Source organism: Trichoderma ghanense (genome assembly GCF_004382785.1).
Source record: "Trichoderma ghanense strain CCMA-1212 chromosome Unknown scaffold_10, whole genome shotgun sequence".
In the NCBI taxonomy this organism is placed as follows: domain Eukaryota; kingdom Fungi; phylum Ascomycota; class Sordariomycetes; order Hypocreales; family Hypocreaceae; genus Trichoderma; species Trichoderma ghanense.
Window position 1 is genome coordinate 1,018,452 of NW_027395673.1, and position 17,646 is coordinate 1,036,097.

General features: G+C 51.3%; 6 protein-coding genes across 6 annotated transcripts; 4 read left to right on the top strand and 2 right to left on the bottom strand.

The window, feature by feature from the left end:
• Positions 1-1,335: 1,335 nt before the first annotated feature.
• CCMA1212_007931 (uncharacterized protein) lies at positions 1,336-5,566 on the top strand (the record flags this gene model as incomplete). The annotated part of the gene is given in 7 exon segments (XM_073705089.1): positions 1,336-2,957; positions 3,091-3,262; positions 3,330-3,370; positions 3,444-4,076; positions 4,160-5,108; positions 5,125-5,369; positions 5,459-5,566. The coding sequence occupies 7 exon segments, from the start codon at positions 1,386-1,388 to the stop codon at positions 5,564-5,566; spliced, it is 3,720 nt and encodes a 1,239-aa protein (XP_073556698.1). The 5' UTR covers positions 1,336-1,385.
• A 2,006-nt stretch (positions 5,567-7,572) lies between these two features.
• CCMA1212_007932 (uncharacterized protein) lies at positions 7,573-7,755 on the top strand (the record flags this gene model as incomplete). Its single annotated transcript, XM_073705090.1, has 1 exon — positions 7,573-7,755. One exon carries the CDS (start codon positions 7,573-7,575, stop codon positions 7,753-7,755), a length of 183 nt encoding a protein of 60 aa, XP_073556700.1.
• Positions 7,756-8,044: 289 nt separating this feature from the next.
• On the bottom strand, positions 8,045-12,885 carry CCMA1212_007933 (ATP-dependent bile acid permease; the record flags this gene model as incomplete). Its single annotated transcript, XM_073705091.1, has 3 exons — positions 8,045-8,751; positions 8,834-12,479; positions 12,535-12,885. 3 exons carry the CDS (start codon positions 12,883-12,885, stop codon positions 8,045-8,047), a joined length of 4,704 nt encoding a protein of 1,567 aa, XP_073556699.1.
• A 1,085-nt stretch (positions 12,886-13,970) lies between these two features.
• CCMA1212_007934 (uncharacterized protein) lies at positions 13,971-14,234 on the top strand (the record flags this gene model as incomplete). Its single annotated transcript, XM_073705092.1, has 1 exon — positions 13,971-14,234. The coding sequence occupies one exon, from the start codon at positions 13,971-13,973 to the stop codon at positions 14,232-14,234; it is 264 nt and encodes an 87-aa protein (XP_073556701.1).
• A 592-nt stretch (positions 14,235-14,826) lies between these two features.
• On the bottom strand, positions 14,827-15,159 carry CCMA1212_007935 (uncharacterized protein; the record flags this gene model as incomplete). The annotated part of the gene is made up of 1 exon (XM_073705093.1): positions 14,827-15,159. One exon carries the CDS (start codon positions 15,157-15,159, stop codon positions 14,827-14,829), a length of 333 nt encoding a protein of 110 aa, XP_073556741.1.
• A 321-nt stretch (positions 15,160-15,480) lies between these two features.
• On the top strand, positions 15,481-17,396 carry CCMA1212_007936 (putative vacuolar membrane protein; the record flags this gene model as incomplete). Its single annotated transcript, XM_073705094.1, has 2 exons — positions 15,481-15,970; positions 16,036-17,396. 2 exons carry the CDS (start codon positions 15,481-15,483, stop codon positions 17,394-17,396), a joined length of 1,851 nt encoding a protein of 616 aa, XP_073556742.1.
• Between the last annotated feature and the right edge of the window lie 250 nt (positions 17,397-17,646).

A 17,646-nucleotide genomic window follows, 5' to 3' on the forward strand; every position in this document is an offset into this window, starting at 1 on the left:
GCCCAACCTTTCCAGAGTGCAAGATACGGCCGAAACCGCGAGGCTGCGTTCTGCATCGCATCTGCAGGCTGCTCTTACGGTGACCAATGGCGAGCGTCCACACCGTCGCGATGTCACTGATCCCTGGTGAGCTGAGGCCACCCCAATCTCCTAGTCCTGGAGATCTCAGCGACTAACATGATGCTCCCGCCTAGTGTAGTATTTCATGCGTATGCCAAGATGATGTGTCACCCAACATGAGATGACAAGCCGTGGAGGGAGGTTGGGGCGGTGGTAAGGCGTCCATTGTTTCTTTCAGCCGCAAAGGCGACCAAGACAAAAGATACAAGAACAGGAACAGCTTCATCCTGGACAACAGCTAGCGTGCCTCCGTCTTGCACAGGACGTTCGATGATCTCGACGAGCTCATTTCCAGATGTGCATATGTATCGTAGTCCATCCAGCCCGGGGCGACACATGATTTAGTAAAGGATGGCTAATTTGAACAAAAATCAGTCCTTAAAACATGGGTTTAGCAATTGTAAGCTGTGTGATGTTGACTCGACCGGGACTGCTGAGTTTGTGTGTCGGAATACTTGAACTCGAGCCAGCTGAGACGCGGCATTGCAGTCAGCCACAATCGAGGCTACCAGCCGGATTAATTAATACTTCTTGGGTGATTGGAGGGTCGGGAATGATGTGTTGGGTTGCGTAACCAACATAATGCCAAAAAAGGTCTTGTGTGATTCCTTCGCGATTTATTTTGCGGATGCGGCTCCTTCGGTGTCATCTTGTTGGCAGAGGGCGTAGCATGTCAGCAACTCCATAGCCAATGACTCGACTTTGTCTCGACAATATTGAGCCTCATCAGAGATGATAGTCCTGGGCTAGACCCCTGTATTGAATTTACGCCAGTCATGATGAACAGCTCTCCATAGATGGCATACGGTGCGAAGCTCGATATTCAGCTCTGCATGTGCAGATGCACATGCAGTCTGCAGAAAATGATGAGATGCAAATACGGCCGACATGGTTGACTGGTTCAGTTGTACTTATCTTTGGCAGGGTATAACAATACGAGTACATGGGCCTTGCCTTGCATATGCAGGTGAGTTGGCATCAAAAGTCCTTATGGTATGTCTCGGGGAAGCCACCGGGTCGCCTATAACACGACCGTAGCAAACATTCTCAGTTGTGGCAAGAGATGTAGTTGCGAGATCCATGCCAAGGTGATATACGGATAAATGCTCCCGTACGTCCAACGCTCAACGTGACGATGGACCTAATTCTTGCAAGCCCTATTTAAGAGCTCGACTTAATGACACCTTGATCCTCATATTCCCCAAATCTCTGTAGAAAGGTTTGGGGTTCTATGTCATCATACCGGAGGCGACAATTCGCTCACGATGCAGATTCGCAGCCCACTCCGTTTGACAAGTACCATCGACATCATCGATAGGGCCACTTCCATCAGTCACATCGAAAACCACACGCGCGGCGCTCTCGTTTCCATCGACTTGAACTGCCCCGCGGATCTGTTCCATGGCCGCAAGAAGCTCGTGGCCAAATTCAGCCTGTCCTTCACAACAAAGATTCTGGATGGATTCCATAAACCAGTTGCCATCCAGGATGCAAAAGTTGGCTACTTTGAACCTGACAACGACATTGAGAAGATGGTCAACAACCCTAAAAGGCCCCTTCCCAGGATCACTGGAGACACGGACACAACCTTCAAGAATGGAACAGCCGACATCGAAATGCAACAACCTGAAGATTCTAAGAACATTAGAATCGTGGTCCTCCTGGAAGCTTATCCGTCAAACATGCAGGTATCTGCATCTCTCTTTACGGACGATGGAATGAGCCGACCCAGTCATGCCTTCACCAATACTACCCGTCCTGACATGGTACCTTCTCCGGATGAAGAACGACTCCAGAGGCTACTATGCTGGACCGCCGCCCTCGGTCATGAAACGCTTTTCACGGCGTATCTCGACCAAGGTCCATCCATACTGAACAGGGGAGATGAGTTTGGGATGACCCCCTTCTCATGGGCGGCTTTGACCGGTCAGGCTTCAGTGATCCAGCTCGCTCTGCAGCACGACGGCCTGAGCAGCGCCAAGGACAGCACGGCCAGGGGGCCTTCACCACTCGAAGCCGCTGCGAGAAGCAGAGATGCAAACATCTTTGAGACTTTCTTGAAACTGCTGAAGTACTATGAGAGTAAAGACGGCGAAAATGATGGTCCCAAGGAGGCTCCTAAACAGACCGACTTGCTTCCCCTCGATGACAGCGAGATCGAAAAGGAGCTCAGTGCTGCGGTCCTTAGAGAACATAAAGAAACCATTGGCAAGCTGATCGACATGCGGCTGACTGGTGACCTGAAGGCTGGGAGAAAAAAGCGAAAGTGGTTGGCCAACCAGATGGAGCGGGCCGCGAGGGAAGGGGCTCTCTGTTTTGTTCAAGTTCTCAAGCAGCGAGGTGCAAAAGTCGCCCCAACAGAGGCCGACGATCGCAGCGCGGACAGCAATCCGACACCACTTATGAACGCAATCAAGCATGACAGGATCCAGGTTGCCGAGTTCCTCATCAGTCACGGTGCCGGGGACGAAGAGGCGTTACGCACTGCTGTTGAGGAGAAGCAGCACAACACGATTCGAAAGCTATTGCAGGTCGGAATTCCGGTGAATGACAACTTGAAGAAGGACCTGCTGGATACTGCGACCAGAAAGAGAGACTCAACGACTCTGATGTTGCTCAAGTTGGAGAGAGGCACTGGAAAGCTGGCCACTCGGAAAGATCTGAAGCAAGAAGTCGATGAGCACTTCGAAGCTACCGTGGTTGACTTCTTCGTCGATAAGGATCCAAAGTTTCAGGAATTTACCGTCGCCAGTTTAATGGAAAAGGAGGACAACTTCTTCTCTGTTGATGACGAAAACGACGTCAAGTTTAGGTGGTTTCACCTGCCAGCAAACAACGTACGTGATAGCCCTGGAATGTTTCGAATCATGGTCTGATGGTTGCTGATTGCTTGTCACAGATGAAATGGGCTGAGGTGAGCCCCGTAGTCCTCACACTCAAGAAAGGTGCATTCTGCTAACCATCAACAAGGCTGTGATTGGAAAAATCTACCATCAAGATCCCTCGTCAGCTTACAAAGTCTTGGACCCGAAACGCTGGGTCAAGAGACAACATGAAGGAGAGCGCGGGTCCGCACACGCCCGATTCATGATTCCGGCGTGCCATGACTTTTCAGAAGCCTTCAAAGACAAGAAGAGCCGAGGTAAGCTGCCCCTGGAGTTTCCTTCCCTTCTCCTCGTGGCGAGACAACTGGCTGATATGGGTTATAGGACTCGGAGACAGTAGAAAGGACAAGCATGTGTTTCTATTCGTGAGTACCTATTACCTCAATGTCTATGGTACGGTCGATACAGTGACTGACACAACAGCGACGATGGAAATAGATGCCCTATATGCACTGGGATGAAGAAGAAGCAATGCAAGCGAGATCGCAGTTCATAGCAGAAAACTCTCCGGGATCGCTCAAGACCAAATGCACCAAGCTAAAATCCGACAAAGAAGAAAAGCTCCTGAGACATTATTTGTTGCAGGAAGACCACTGCGATCCAAATGCTCGCCATGTTCTTCATATTCGGAGAACCCTGGACCAGTACCTGTATCACAATCTCAAAGACACAAAGGTCCGAGATGCTGATCAAACTGTTCACCGATACCAGAAGAGACTGAATCGAGGAAAGAAGAGCGCCGAGAAAGATCCGCTAACAGCCATCATGGTGGATCAACTCTGGTTATGGATTCTCGTCAATGCATCAGGAGAGGCCCAAACAATCGTTACATGTTTCCCGAGCAGGGATTGGAACGACGTTGCGGCTGAACACAAGCGAATATTGGATCCCAGACGTACTACTGACGTCTCGCAGATCACAAAGGCCTACATTCAGCAGAGGCCCAGTGCTGTGAAAACACCGTATGACCTCGCGGGTGTTATTGCTAGCAGATGCTCGAGGGCGCTTCTGGATCATTCTTCCGACATGCTCAACTTTGCAGAGGTTTACGAGAATTCCATCAGCTATATTGTAAGATACGTCGATCTCCCGGTTCTCTTGTCTGGGGCCTGACATATACACGACTGCTAACCACTCATGTTTATATTGGGCAGATGAATGAAGAAGCCGTGCTCTTCAATACATTCAACACTTTGATGCAGACTCGTGCGAAGCTGGATGGATCCGAGGATGAAGATGACCTCAAGGCCAAACCTACGTTACAACGAGCTCCCTCGTTCAAGCGCTTATCGAACAAGATCATGAGTGACCTGAACTTGCTTGAGAAGCTGCTCGAAGAAGAAGTGCTCCGACAATATAAAGTCGGCACCCCAGGAGGCAGTTCAGGTCAAAAATCAGATGACAAACAAGCACTCGGGCAAAGGCAAACAACTCACTTTCAGGATGCGGAACAACTGTGCAAAGACTACCGCGAGTACACCAAAGACCGAGAGATTCCCGATGACAGTGATATCAAGCTGCTGCGGAAACTAGCCGGCGGTGACAGGATCAAGCACCTCATTCATCTTCTCGAAAAGTTCGGACGCTTCTATGTTCTTGATATCACAAGGGAAATCACCCTCCTCCGGCAAATCAAGGACATCCAGGACGAGCTGGAAATGATGGATAAAGTCTTTGCAGAACAGAAGGAGGCCATTGACTCGTTGGATCGAATCATTCGCTCTATGAATCAGCACAACATTGACCCCAATGACGACGCGCGAGTCAAAGCTTCAACCTATAGGCCGGCTTTTTGGAGGGCTTCTCACGGCAGAATCATGGAGAGAGAATACAGTGGGCATCGGCGAAGCATTCATATTGACCCCACGGACGACGATACCGACAGCGACGGCGAGGGCATACTCGACGATGAGAGCCTCAGCTCTGGTGGGTTGCCTGGTACAGAGCCCCAGAGCTCAAGTAACAGTTCTACGAAACGGAACCAGAGCATGATTTGGGGGGACCTCAGAGAGAGACAGAACCTCCCGCTGCGAACCATCACTCGACATTCGAAACAGATCAAGAGGATGAATGAGCGTGCGAAGAATACCAACTCTGCGGTTCGTCAGCCCTTAACAAGCACCAAAACGTATTCGATGGAGGATGATATGGTGTCACAGCGGCCGGAAAATACCGCGAGAGGGAGCAAGGCTAACATGTGGCTATCAACAGCTGAGCACACTTGTCGATTTGAAGCAGAAGCAAAACAACATGATTGACGCACGAACTGCCCGTCTGCAGGCCGAGCAATCCCATCTCATGACGCTCGAGGCTGAGAAACAAGGAAGAACGCTGATGGTCTTTACCATTGTTACCATTGTCTTTGTGAGTCTTTTGCAGTCTCTTCCGACGACGAGGATGGGGGACGGAGGATCATGGGAGATGAATAAAATGCTAACAGCAGATCATTGCAGCTACCTCTGTCTTTCATTGCCGCGTTCTTCGCCATTCCCGCCAAGGAATTTGACGGCAACAGCTTGACATTAGGCTACGTGTCAAAGATTACATGTGAGCTACATTGATTCTGTATTCATATTCACGTACACAGAGCTTCCTTGACACCCTCTTTACTATTCTCATTCACGGATGCATTTGAACCGTTTGCCGCATCTGAGATAACGTACTGATTGTGCCTGACTCCCAACAGTCCCGTTATCTGCCGCTATATCGCTCATCTTCATTGCGATTGGCTTCCTTGCCTCGAAATGGAATCCGGAAAAGATAAAGAAGTGGACGAGTGCTGTATAGGAAACGCTTGATAACCAGAAGATGCAGAGGGGCAATGCTCGGGGTGGTGTTTCTGGGGCTAGTCTTGGTGTAGAGGACCCTAATACAAACCTTTTTTTTTTTACCTCCGCTTATTCTTAAGGGGATAGAGAGTCTACGATAAGGCGAAAGTGAAGTTATGACCACTTCTCCGATCGAGTTGAGAATAGTGAAAGCCGTCTTTGGAGAATCCCAAAGAGAAAGCCTGATATATTGTAGGAACATACGTAGTTTGAGGATGCGGAGTGATGACACTGAATTATATCATCAAGCAAACTCCAGAGCCTGCTAGTCATAGTTTCTTTTTCTTTCAGACTGAGTGGAATCCTTTGTTTCCCTGGAGATTTCTCCTCTGGGGGCAATGTCGTCTGTGGAAGTTTAGGGGTTGATGTTCCCTGAAGCTTCTTCTTAAAGCTACATACATATATTGGGCGCCTGTGGCGCTTTCACATATAAAGCCATTTCACAGAAGTTGCTCGAAGATAACAATACCTAAGGGGCAAGTCAAATGTAACGGCAGAGAAGCTGACTGAGCAACTACATAGAGATCTTACTTTGGAACATAGGCTGGGAAGAACTTACAAATCCAACGATGAATTCATGTAATGATCGCCTACCTTCTTAACCCTTGAAAAAAAAAAAGCAGAGTCATTCCGTTGCCATTGCCTTATCTGGGAAGAGAAGACATGCTGGCATATATTGTCCTGACTGGGGATGGCTGTGGCCCTGGAGAATCTGGGGTGAAGACAAATTAACCGAGACGCAGGTTACGATTGCTACGTACAAGCATCGGCCCGATTTACGTACGTAAACACAGAAGAACAAGAGAGATACGTCCATGGGCAGGCAATTCTAGAATATATTAACCGGAGCGGGAAGACTCGAGTTACTCGCGTCGTTACCCTCGTCTGGAGTGATCGACTTATACGGATATACATCAGGTCCCATAAATGCTCCAGTTAACCCATTACAATGAAGCTCTCTTAACTCTGAGAACAGACCAATGATACTAACTTAAACCTATGTATAGCATCTCGGAGCTTGGAGACGATGTATACTTTCCTAAGCTACCTCTGCCGGGGCCTGCACCATAGCCCGTTCCCGCCCCCTATACCCCATGAACGGCTTACAGCTCAGCTTTAAGCATAAGATGTAGCATATTAGGCAAATATAATTGCGCTCGGAGATAGTTGCCTCCTTGACGGAATACCCCGGAGGAGGAACCCGCACCGGGGTTTCACAAGGCCACACACATATCGTCCGATCCTAGGCGACTATGGCAAGGAACCGGGGCATCTACCGAGGCAACGTATGACTCGAAGGCTGTATAGTCAAGAAGAGGATGAGGATGCGGTTTTCGTGATGGTACTCAATCTCGCTGTGAATGGAAACCGATCATGGTCATCGCATGAATAAAGGTGGTAACGCTCCATGAGGTATCCAGTCTGTCCGATTCTATGAGGACTTCCGCTATCAGTAACGGCTTGCAGTAAGTATAAATTCATATTTCGATCAACAGGTGGTATTAATGTGCACAAGGTTACATTTCACTTTTCTTCTAGGCCTCGTCTGGCGTCTCAATATCGACTTCACACGGCAAGATTCTGTGAATCGGGGCATGAGTTGTCCCCCGAGTATAACCATTATCGTGAGATATATAACTTGAAATATGGAACAATTTATATATAAATCTTCTTGGTCGACGAAAACCATAGTGTTCATCATTACACACTTTCTCTGAGCCAAGCATCTCATGAGCACCATGATGCAATTCTCAACTGCCGCCTTCGCCCTGCTGGGCCTTGCCCTCACTGCCTCTGCAGCCGACGAGAAGCTCTGCTTTCCCGCCCCTGGCCAGACCAACAATGTTCCCCAGTCCATCGCCAATCCCGATGGTCAAATCAAGATTGACTGGGCCACCAAGCTCTGCGCTCAGATCGACTGACATCATGTGAAATGAATAAAAAGCATGATGGTGAAATCATTTCAATACACATCCTTCCTATGACATTCTTTCTCTTGTAGATACTAGTATCTTGAAATTCCAGGCGAGAGAGCTGGTGAAAGTATGACTTGGTTTGACACTACATGCGCATTTATATAGCTGTAATGATTCAATTCGCAAAGCACTATTAGTTTTCTCTATAACATATCCCGAAAGGACGCAAACTATGTGAAACCCACCTCTATCGCTCCCCAACAACCCGACATCCAACCATGTTCTATTCAAAAATCTATGTTGCCGAAATCAACTTCACCAACTCATCCTTCTCACCACTCTGCGCCACCATCTCTCTAAACAACCCATTTTCAATCTCAAGCAACTCCTTCGGCGTACCAAACTCCGCAGTCTTCCCCTCCTTGATAACCAGGATTCTATCAAAATCCACCACGGTGCTCAATCGGTGCGCTATAACCAACAATGTCGAATCCGAAAACTCCTGACGAATAGACTGCTGTATCAATCTGTCCGTCGCCATATCCACAGCCGAAGTAGCTTCATCTAGCAGAAGAATCTTGGGACGCGATAATATTGCGCGCGCAAGGCAAAGAAGCTGCTTCTGGCCCTGAGAAAGATTGGAGCCGCCGGAAGCGACGGGGGAAGAGAGCGTCAGAGAAGAGTTTGCGTCTGAGCCGTTCTCGGTGATGGTTGTAGAAGATGATTCGTCGAGGATTGCTTCGGGAACAGGTGTGCCTGGGCTCGAGGGGACGAGATGCACTCGGATCAATGCTTTCTGAAGCTCGTAGTCGCTGAATTGGTTGAACGGATCGAGGTTTGTGCGGATGGTGCCGGAGAAGAGGAATGGATCTTGCGGGATAATGGCGAGGCGGGTGCGCAGGTCGTGGAGCTTGATCTTGGAAATGTCGACGCCGTCAATCGTGATGCTGCCTGAGCGAGTCTGGAGGAAGCGGAAGAGGGCCAGCGAAAAGGTCGATTTGCCTGCTGTCATTAGCACATATCCGCGAAGAGCAGAGAAAATGGGACAATAAGCTGCGAGTCGAGAGTCACATCGAAGACTTACCTCCACCTGTTCGACCGACGATTCCAATCCTCTGATTGCGTTCAGCTGTAAAGCTCAGCCCTTTCAAGATAGAAGGCAGACCCTCCGCATACCCAACCTCCAGATTCTCAACCTCAATCCTGCCCTCCTCCGGCCAGCTCGCACGCACTTCTTCTCCATCCTGGGTCTCAATCTCCAGATTCTGATACTCAAAAATTCGCTCCGTGGCATTCATATCCAATTCCGTCTGCGTCGACACAGATATACCCCAATTGATAGCATGTCCAAAGTTGAGAGCAAAGGACAATACGAAGCCAGCCAAACTAGCATCAATCCTCGGCGTAGTGACGACGAAAATGCCAACCACGGCAGCGAACATGGACGCCGTGACGCCTATCCTCAGCATCAACCACATCCTGAAGGCGGTGATGTACCAGCTGCAAGCCGCCCAGTCGTCGATGAGGGCAAACATTCTATGTGTAAACTCGGGAGGCTTTGAGAATGCTCGAATAGTGGATAGACCGCTGAGCGAGGATGCAAAGTGCGATATGACGGGGGACTTGTTGGTGGATTCGAGGCGTTTGAGCGTTCGGGCTGCGACCATGTATCGCCGGGCGTAGTGAGCACATGCCAGGAGGAGGATGATGGCGATCAAGATCATGAAGGGCGAGACAAAAACACCTGCTACCATGATCCCAAGCATTTCCCATGTCACGGTGGCAAAGTAGTAAAAGTTGGTAGCCAGTGAAGAGTCCATGCTGGTAAAGTCTCCCGTGAAGCGGTTGAGGATTCTGCCCGTCGGCACGGTGTCGAGCCATCGAAGGGGCGCGCGAAGCACGCTGCGCAATATCCCCTGGAAGATCCTTCGCGAGGCTCGCAGCGAGCCGGCGTAGACGCAGTAGAGACGACTGACGGATACCACGACTGACACCGTCGATATCAGACAGTACACTCCGAGATAGAACCAAAGGCTCTTGATTTGATCCTCTGACCGAAGGCCAACGGAAGCCTTTGTTGAGTTGACAAAGTTCCCTGACTGACCAAACATCTGCGTCTGCAAAGTATGCCTGTATTGATATGCCGTGATGGACAAGCTGTTGTCGATTTGTTCGCTTGAACTGGACCAAATCTTGATCCAATACGTGCGACCGAGTGTCAGGCCTTGAGCGAAGGCAAAGAGGAGGATGAGGAAAATCCAGAAAGGCAATCCGCTGAAAGACTTGAGGTACCCAACGTAGACAGACGTCTTGACCCTTCCCACCTCCCTCTTTTCGTCCTCAACAAGCTTCTTCGGTGGCTTTGCAGCTTTTGGAACGGCATTCTGGGATGGGCTGGTGACCAATCCATTGGGCTGTTTTGGGTCTGCATCGGCATCTCTCTGCACTTCCTCGACATCGTCGGCTTCGATGATATGCTCCAAGACTCCGGTACGTCGCAGCTCCTCTACCGGACCTGAATGCTCGACAAGCCCACTAGCCGAAAGGTGAACCGCGTAATCCGCACGCGGAAGGCATAGCGAAGTGTGGTGCGTGACTAGAATTCGAGTTCTCCCCTTGCCGAGCTCTCCAAGAAGTGCATTCGCAAAGACATGCTTGCCGACGTGGGCGTCGAGAGCACTAAAGACATCGTCAATCACCATGATGCCTGCTCTGGAGTATAATGCTCGGGCGAGAGTCAGCCGCCATTTCTGTCCACCACTGAGAGTGACTCCTTGAGCCCCGACTTCGGTTTCGTCGCCGTCGTCGAATAGAGAGAGGTCTTGTGATAGTGCACAGGCTTGGAGAACTTTGTCGTATCTGATGGGGTCGAAGGGGAGACCAAAGAGAACATTCTCCTTGATTGTTGCGTTTTCAATCCATGGAATTTGTGAAATGAAGCAAATGGCAGTGGGAATGATCCAGTTCGCGGCGGTCGCTTTGCTGTCGTACCGCTGTTCAGGAGGAGGAGCTTTTGGGACTTGAATATAGCCGGCCAGCACCTCCGCTTCGCCGAGGATAGATGCGAGGAGAAGGGATTTGCCTGATCCAGTTGGTCCAGAAATCACACTGAGAGAATTGTTGGGGAACTCGAGGTTGAGCTTTCTCAGGGCAAACCGGTCCTCGGCCGGATCTTCTGAGCCAGAGGGAAATGTAATGGTCGCGTCGTGGAAGGATACTGAAGTACCTGGGTGAATATTGTCCTTTTTATCAGGGTTGCGGAAGAACTTGTCGATTCTGTCACAGCTGACTTTGGCATTGATGGCGGTAACCAGCAGCAGCGGGATATGCTCCACGATCCCCTCGAGTATCATGAACAACGTAATGGCGGTAAACGCAACCGAAGGCAGTAGCGTCCCATTGATGTACGAGTACGTAGCCAAAGAAAGTGCCGTCAGAACAATGGGCGTAAACTCGGAAGCAATGGCCATGTAGAAGTTGATGATTCGAGTTTTCCATAGCATCGCAAGCTCCCGCTCACGCACTTGCTCAATCTTGTCCGTCCATTGCGTCTCGATTGCGGAAAACTTGATCTGTCGGATGCCGTGTAGTGCCTCGGTGATGATGGCCGATCTCTTGTCGCGAAGCTTCATCAGGATCTTCTGGTTGGCGCCGTATCGGGCCCCGAGAGCCCTGTTGATGGGGAAGAGGACGAGGATCCCTAGCATTCCTGCGCAGAGGCTTTGCCAGCCCACGAGGTGCAGCAGGAAGATGACGATGATGAGGAATTGGCCTGCGCAGTTGATGTATTGCCCGCTTTGGGAGCCGAATCTGGCGATTGCGTCGCAGTCGACGGAGAACATGTTGACGATGTCCTGTTGAGACCTCATGTTTGGCTGCTTATCCTGCTCGTCGGCATCTTCAGAGTCTGCAGTGTCTGTATCGGAGGATTTTTCGTCCTTGGGAATGTGAAGCGAATCTTCCATCCTCATTAGCTTTTCGTACATGAGCCCGGTCAAGGTTGATCTCAGAGGAATGACAATGTCGGCCATCTCGGACCACATAACTCTCGAGTCGACCAAACGGGAGCTGATTGTGGCAATCACAATCGCAGCGACGTATATCCAAGCAACAGGATCAATGACATCCAAGTTGTCGCGGCTCTCGAGGTACCGAAGCAACTGCAGATTAGCAAAAGCGGGAGCAACATCGAAGAAGTTTGTGAAGAGAGTAGCGCTCCATTGGAACAGGAACTGGTAGCGGTACTTCCAGGTAATGTGCGCCCACAGCGGGAGGCGGTCGGGCTTGAAGATGATGTCTTTGAAGTTTGCCGTTGCGTTTTCGGACCTGACGACGTGATCCATTGCCGGCATGTCCGAGTTTTCGAACTTTTCAGTGCCTGCTGCCCGGAGCATGCCGAGGCCCCATCCGAAGCTGTATCTTGACCAGAGGCTGAGCGTCTTTTGGGAGTCGACGATTCTTCCGTCTGACCGGAAGACATCGGGACGTCTTTGGATGGTAAAGATTGTTGCCATCAGAGCTATAGCTGCGCCAATCTGAACTGCTGTCAAGACTGATGTGGTGAGAAGTCCAGCGTCGTCGCGAGAGCTGAGGCCATTGAGGGCGTGAAGGTCCACCGAAGCTATACACACAATCAAGACGCCTGTCCATAGGGTTGATGTAACGCTGTTGAATCTTTCAACAGCTGCCGCTTCTCGAGCCGCCATAAAAAGTTGCAAAAGCAGGAATATCTGGACTCGTCAGTTTCACTATCACCCCTCCAAGGGCTCTGCGATAGAAGCTCACCCATGCCGGGACAAGCAAATAGATGCCCAGCAGAGGCATATCCGAGCCAGCAATTGCGAATCCATTTTGGACAGCCGTGAAAATAGCCTCTGCGCCTGCGAGTACAATTGCCGATATGTTGATGGCGAATATGATGATGAACTGGACCTTGTTGGAGAACCTGGCTATTGAATCTTCACTTGCCGCTCCATCTTCATCCTCGTATATGCGTCCATCTTGTCGTCGCTGTTGGGCACGACTGTTTACAACAAGCTTCTGAAGTGACGAGAACGAAAGCACGGCGATGATTAATGTCAGGGCTGCCGCCGCATAGTCTGGCTGTAAGATTACTCCCATCGTGATTCCAGTCATTCACATCGCCATCGTCAGACAAAGGGCAGAAAATAGCTGTAAAACTCAAGACAATTGAAAAATCTTCTATATAAGAGAAGTAGCGATTTGGAGCTCCTTGTCGGCTTCGTGCTGCCGAGGAGGATTCCTGGTTCACCGCGTGAGTCAAACCGGGTCTGACCTAGACTCGATGGGGGAGGTACTTTTGTTGGTCTCGCCTCTATATTCGTCAGCTGTGTAGAGCCTCATGTGAACGGCTCAAAAAGTATATATTCACGCTGTATACGATCAATCTGCTGTTTTTGACTCATCTCATATTCTTTTCTGTGAATCATCGAGTATATCATGGATCGTCAATTCAAGCAACCTATGCTGCGAGCTGTGAGTCACGCTGCAGCAGTATCTCATAGCATTGGTAAGGTAGTTTGTGAGGCATCACAGGCGACGCTTGTCCAGCCTCACTAGGCCTTGTCTCAAAATCAATAGCTCATATACGAGGTAGCGCCTATCATGAAACTCCATGTCTACTGGAGACAGAGAAAGGCTATGGACTCATTTTACCTCGCGGAATACTGATGATGAAAGTGCCGGTGGGGAAGACGAAGCTATACACGGGTTTGTAGCCGCTATATCCGCGTCTTTCTCTTCCACTGCCAATTTGCGGTGAGGCGTTGTACTAAACCAATGCTGGAGGGCATAATCACCAGAGTATTGCTCTTGAGTATTATCAGTCGTGTATGTATGTGCAATTTTGCCAGCCTTATCTCGTGGTGTTGACAACCGTGAATCCTTTGTTCGCCCATATGACCTTTTGCTGCAGGCTTCAATAGGGACGCGATGGCTTTAGCGCGACATGAGCCTCGTGAGTAGATTAACGGCCAATCTATTTGCGTCATTCTCTCTCTCCGTCCAATCTATAGGTAGCTACAGCAAGAATCTATGGATGAGTACTTGAGTACTTGCCATGTCCGAATCCGTCCAAAGTGAATCCATGCCCGTTTAAGCATATGGCAGTTCTATAAAAGAAGCTCAAGCGCTGTTCGCGCAGCTCTGCATGCAACCGCAGGTCGCCCAAGCATCAACGGCGACAAGCGACGGCCAACCGAATGGACGGCACGGCGCTCGTCCGGGTCGACAAGCGCGGAAAATGCGACACGACTGGCGGCCACAAGCCCGAGATTCGCTGCAGGGGTCTGGAGGGCAGTTCGCCAGCGAGCAGCCAATCACGGGGCCGAGGTGCCTGGGCGGCCGCTGATATGCTGAAGCGATCGGGTTGGGCCTGGGCCAGTCAGCGGCGTTTCAAGTGGGTTGGAGGCTGGACCCTGGTCTGGAGTGATGTGATGGCGATGGCGATGAGAGAGGCAGAGTGAGTTGAGATGATGTTGCTGCTGTTGGTGGACTTTGTGGTGAGAAACAAACAGAGAGTGGCAGCTGTAGAGGTGCATACAGCTCCATGGCCGCGTCCATCCCACATACAGGATAAGTCTCCTTTGACAACTTCCTCTGAGACAACTCACCATACAGTCAGTTCATGTAAACTCACCACTAGCTGATAGGAGAGGGATTAATGCATTGCTCAATCACGACTTCATTTCCCATCGAAACCATCACACCGAGGGAGTATCTGCATGTACCTCGCCTGCCTTTCCTCGTGAGAAGCACCTTGGCCACCGCCTTCATGCAGACGGCAGAATAATATCCTCAGGCATCACTCACCACCTCCATCCCATCTTCCATCTCCATCATTCCGCGCACCAGTCTACAACAACAGCCACTCACTTCCATGTTCCATTGCCGCCGTTCCCATCTGCCCCCGATTCAGCCTCCAACCCCCAGCCATGCCGACACTCGCTCCAGGGGCTCCCATCTGAGACGCCAAGCCGGGTCCTGCAAACCAACTCCCGCCCGCCTTGCATGGCTCCTCTGGCGCCTCACCTTGGGGGGCCTCTCTGCAGCTTCTCACTAGCCCGGTCGCATTCCAAACTGTTTCAGCGCACGCCTCGCTGGCCGATCGCAATTCGCCGCTCTTGTCGACTCTGATCCGATTCCAACGGCGACCTGCATGGTGCGGCGCGTGCGCGATGGTACGGTAGCGCCCCGGACCTTGGCCTTGGGGGTGAGCCGCTTGTGAAGCGCTCCCTCCACTCTATTGTCCACCTTAGCCTGGTGTGATTGTGCCCACTCACATGCCAGTCCCTTGTTGGTCTGCTTTCGCTGCTTCTTCTTCTTTCTCTTCCTTTTCTTCTTGGAGGCGACGGTCGTTTTCCTTCCTTCAGACTCCCGGCGAGCATCCATCGCTGGTTTCGTCCATCTTTTCGTGAGGGAGCGCCGTCGGAACTTCGCAGGCGAGGAACGACGAGTGCAGTCGGCAGGGCCGTACAAACCATCGCTCTCTACTACGACGTCTTTTCCCCTTCATTTTCGAGCAACTTGCGACTCATTCTCTTTGTTTGTTTCCCTTTTCGATACCGCTTCTTCTTGTTTACTCTCATCTTTTTTTTTTCTCCATTTCTCTACTCAAACTTCATCCAGCAGCGGACTTCTAATCCTTTGTTTGCCTCGATTCGACGACCAAGTAACCCGTCATTTGCTGGCATCGCCACATCAATCGCCAACATGGGCTGCCTCAGCCACCGCAAAAAGGAAACCCGGCAGTATACTGACCAGAAATGGGATTACATCAACCTCTCCGACTTCAAGGCCAAGGGCTGCGGCGCCATCTTCGCCTACATCACCCTCTGGATGGGCCTCATCATCTCCCTGGCCGTCTACGGAGTCGATACCTTCACTGCCGTCCAGCTGCTCGTCTTCAACCGATGGTCGTCCGAGATCGAGCCCGCGATTCCCTTGTCCGTCTCCAGGTGGATCTTCTCTGGCTGCATCATCTTGTCCTTTATCAACCTGGGCTTTGAATGGGTTCGCGCCGCTCGCAAGATCAAGCGCGGCAATGTTGCCGAGGTCTATCTCGACAGCCTGGCTGTCCGCTGGGAGTCGATCCGTCTCGGGTCCGGCCAGGGGTTCAAGCGATTTCTGGTCTTTGGCGAGCTCACCAAGAGTAAAAAGGGCGTCGAATACATCGCCCTCTTCACCTATTTCAGCTTTCAGTGTATGTGCCGCAACCGGACTTTTAACTCTTCTTCCCCCGACTCACCTTGACTGACCGTTCTACAGCCTGGATCCGCGTCCTGTTTTGCACCAGCCCGCGACAGGTTGTCAATGCTCTGACTCTCAGGTCTGTCTACATGGCAAGGCTCGCCGTCAGCTCAGACTCTGTCGAGGGCTCCATCTCTGCCTTCTTTGACAAAATCAAGACGCTGGCGCAGTCAGACTTTCGCCAGGCTGCCATTCTCGGCGGCATGTGCTTCACGCTCGTCGTGTGGGTCTTTTCAGCTCTCTACTTGATTTCCGCCGCCCTCTTCTACGTCTTCTTCCTCTTTCACTGGATCCCCCGTACCGACGGAGGCCTCACGGGCTACTGCGAGCGAAAAGTCAACAGCGCTCTACTCAAGATTGTCACCAAGACGGTCAACCAGGCGCTCGCCAAGGGCCAGGCCGACAGGATGAAGAGAGCCATGACCGAAAAGGGCGACGCACACCCTGACGCATCTCTTCCGACTCTGCCCAACGTCAACCGCCTGTTCACGTCGCAGCAAGCTGGCGTGACGCCACCGTTGCCCGCCTACACTTCGAATCCAGGAACCCCGGCCGGCGACTTCAAGCGACAGATGCCCCCGCGCAGCATGACGGGAGCTTCGACCATGAGCTATTCCTCACGGGCTCCGCTTGTCAACTCCGCAGCCGATATGGGATATACGCACACGCGATCAGCCTCGCCCGAAAACATGGCCCCAACCGTGCCATATCTGCAAAGGACTGGGACGGGAGAGTCGATGAGGAGCAATGGCTCTCCACCGGACCTGAGCCATATGCGCAATGGCTCAAACTCTTCGTACTATCAGCCGCGCTCTCAAAGCCCTCCAAACAATGGGCCTCCGCTGGATATGGGCCATGTACGTTCTGGCTCAATATCGTCGTCCTATCATCAGCAGCCTTATTCTCAGAGCCCGGCGAGCATGGGCCCCGTCACCGCGTCGCCAATGTATACACCAGCGGCAAGGCCAATCCCTCCGCGTGCCGACTACAACAGCTATAGCCAGAATATGCAAGACGACAATCAGTCTTTGCGAGGTCCACCACCGAGGTCGTACACCTTTAACAATGAGGGTCGATCCAGCCCAGCGCCATCCGCGGCGGGCTCGTCATATTCCAGAGCGCCTCAGCAGCCAGTGAGAAGCGCGACAAATCAGGTCCCTCTGCGGGGGTTGCGGTTCGCTCCCCAGAGGCAGATGACTGAGCCAGTGTCGGGTCGGGAGCCGACTGATAGCTACTACAGCGGAACTGGACCACGAATGCCGCCCAACAGACAGCCATTGCGTCAAAACTCGCAGAACTTTTACAGCCCGCAGACCCAAGCTCCATATGGAGCCAGCTATCGGTACGATGTCGAGGCGCAAAATGATGGTAGATATTAGAGATAGACTGCCTGTTAATCTGTCCGACCGGTTCGGAATCACATTCTCCCTTCTTCTCGACCGCGATTTTCACCATGATCGACGATACATGTAAGGCGCAAGGGTAAGGCTGAGACGAGGAATCTGAGGATAATATACCCATATAACATGGTTGGGTTTGGGACTGGGATTGGAGAAGGCGAAATGGAGCGAGTTTGCTGTACTATGACCAACAAGAGGCATCCTGCGTAAAAGCAAGAAAGGAGTTGGC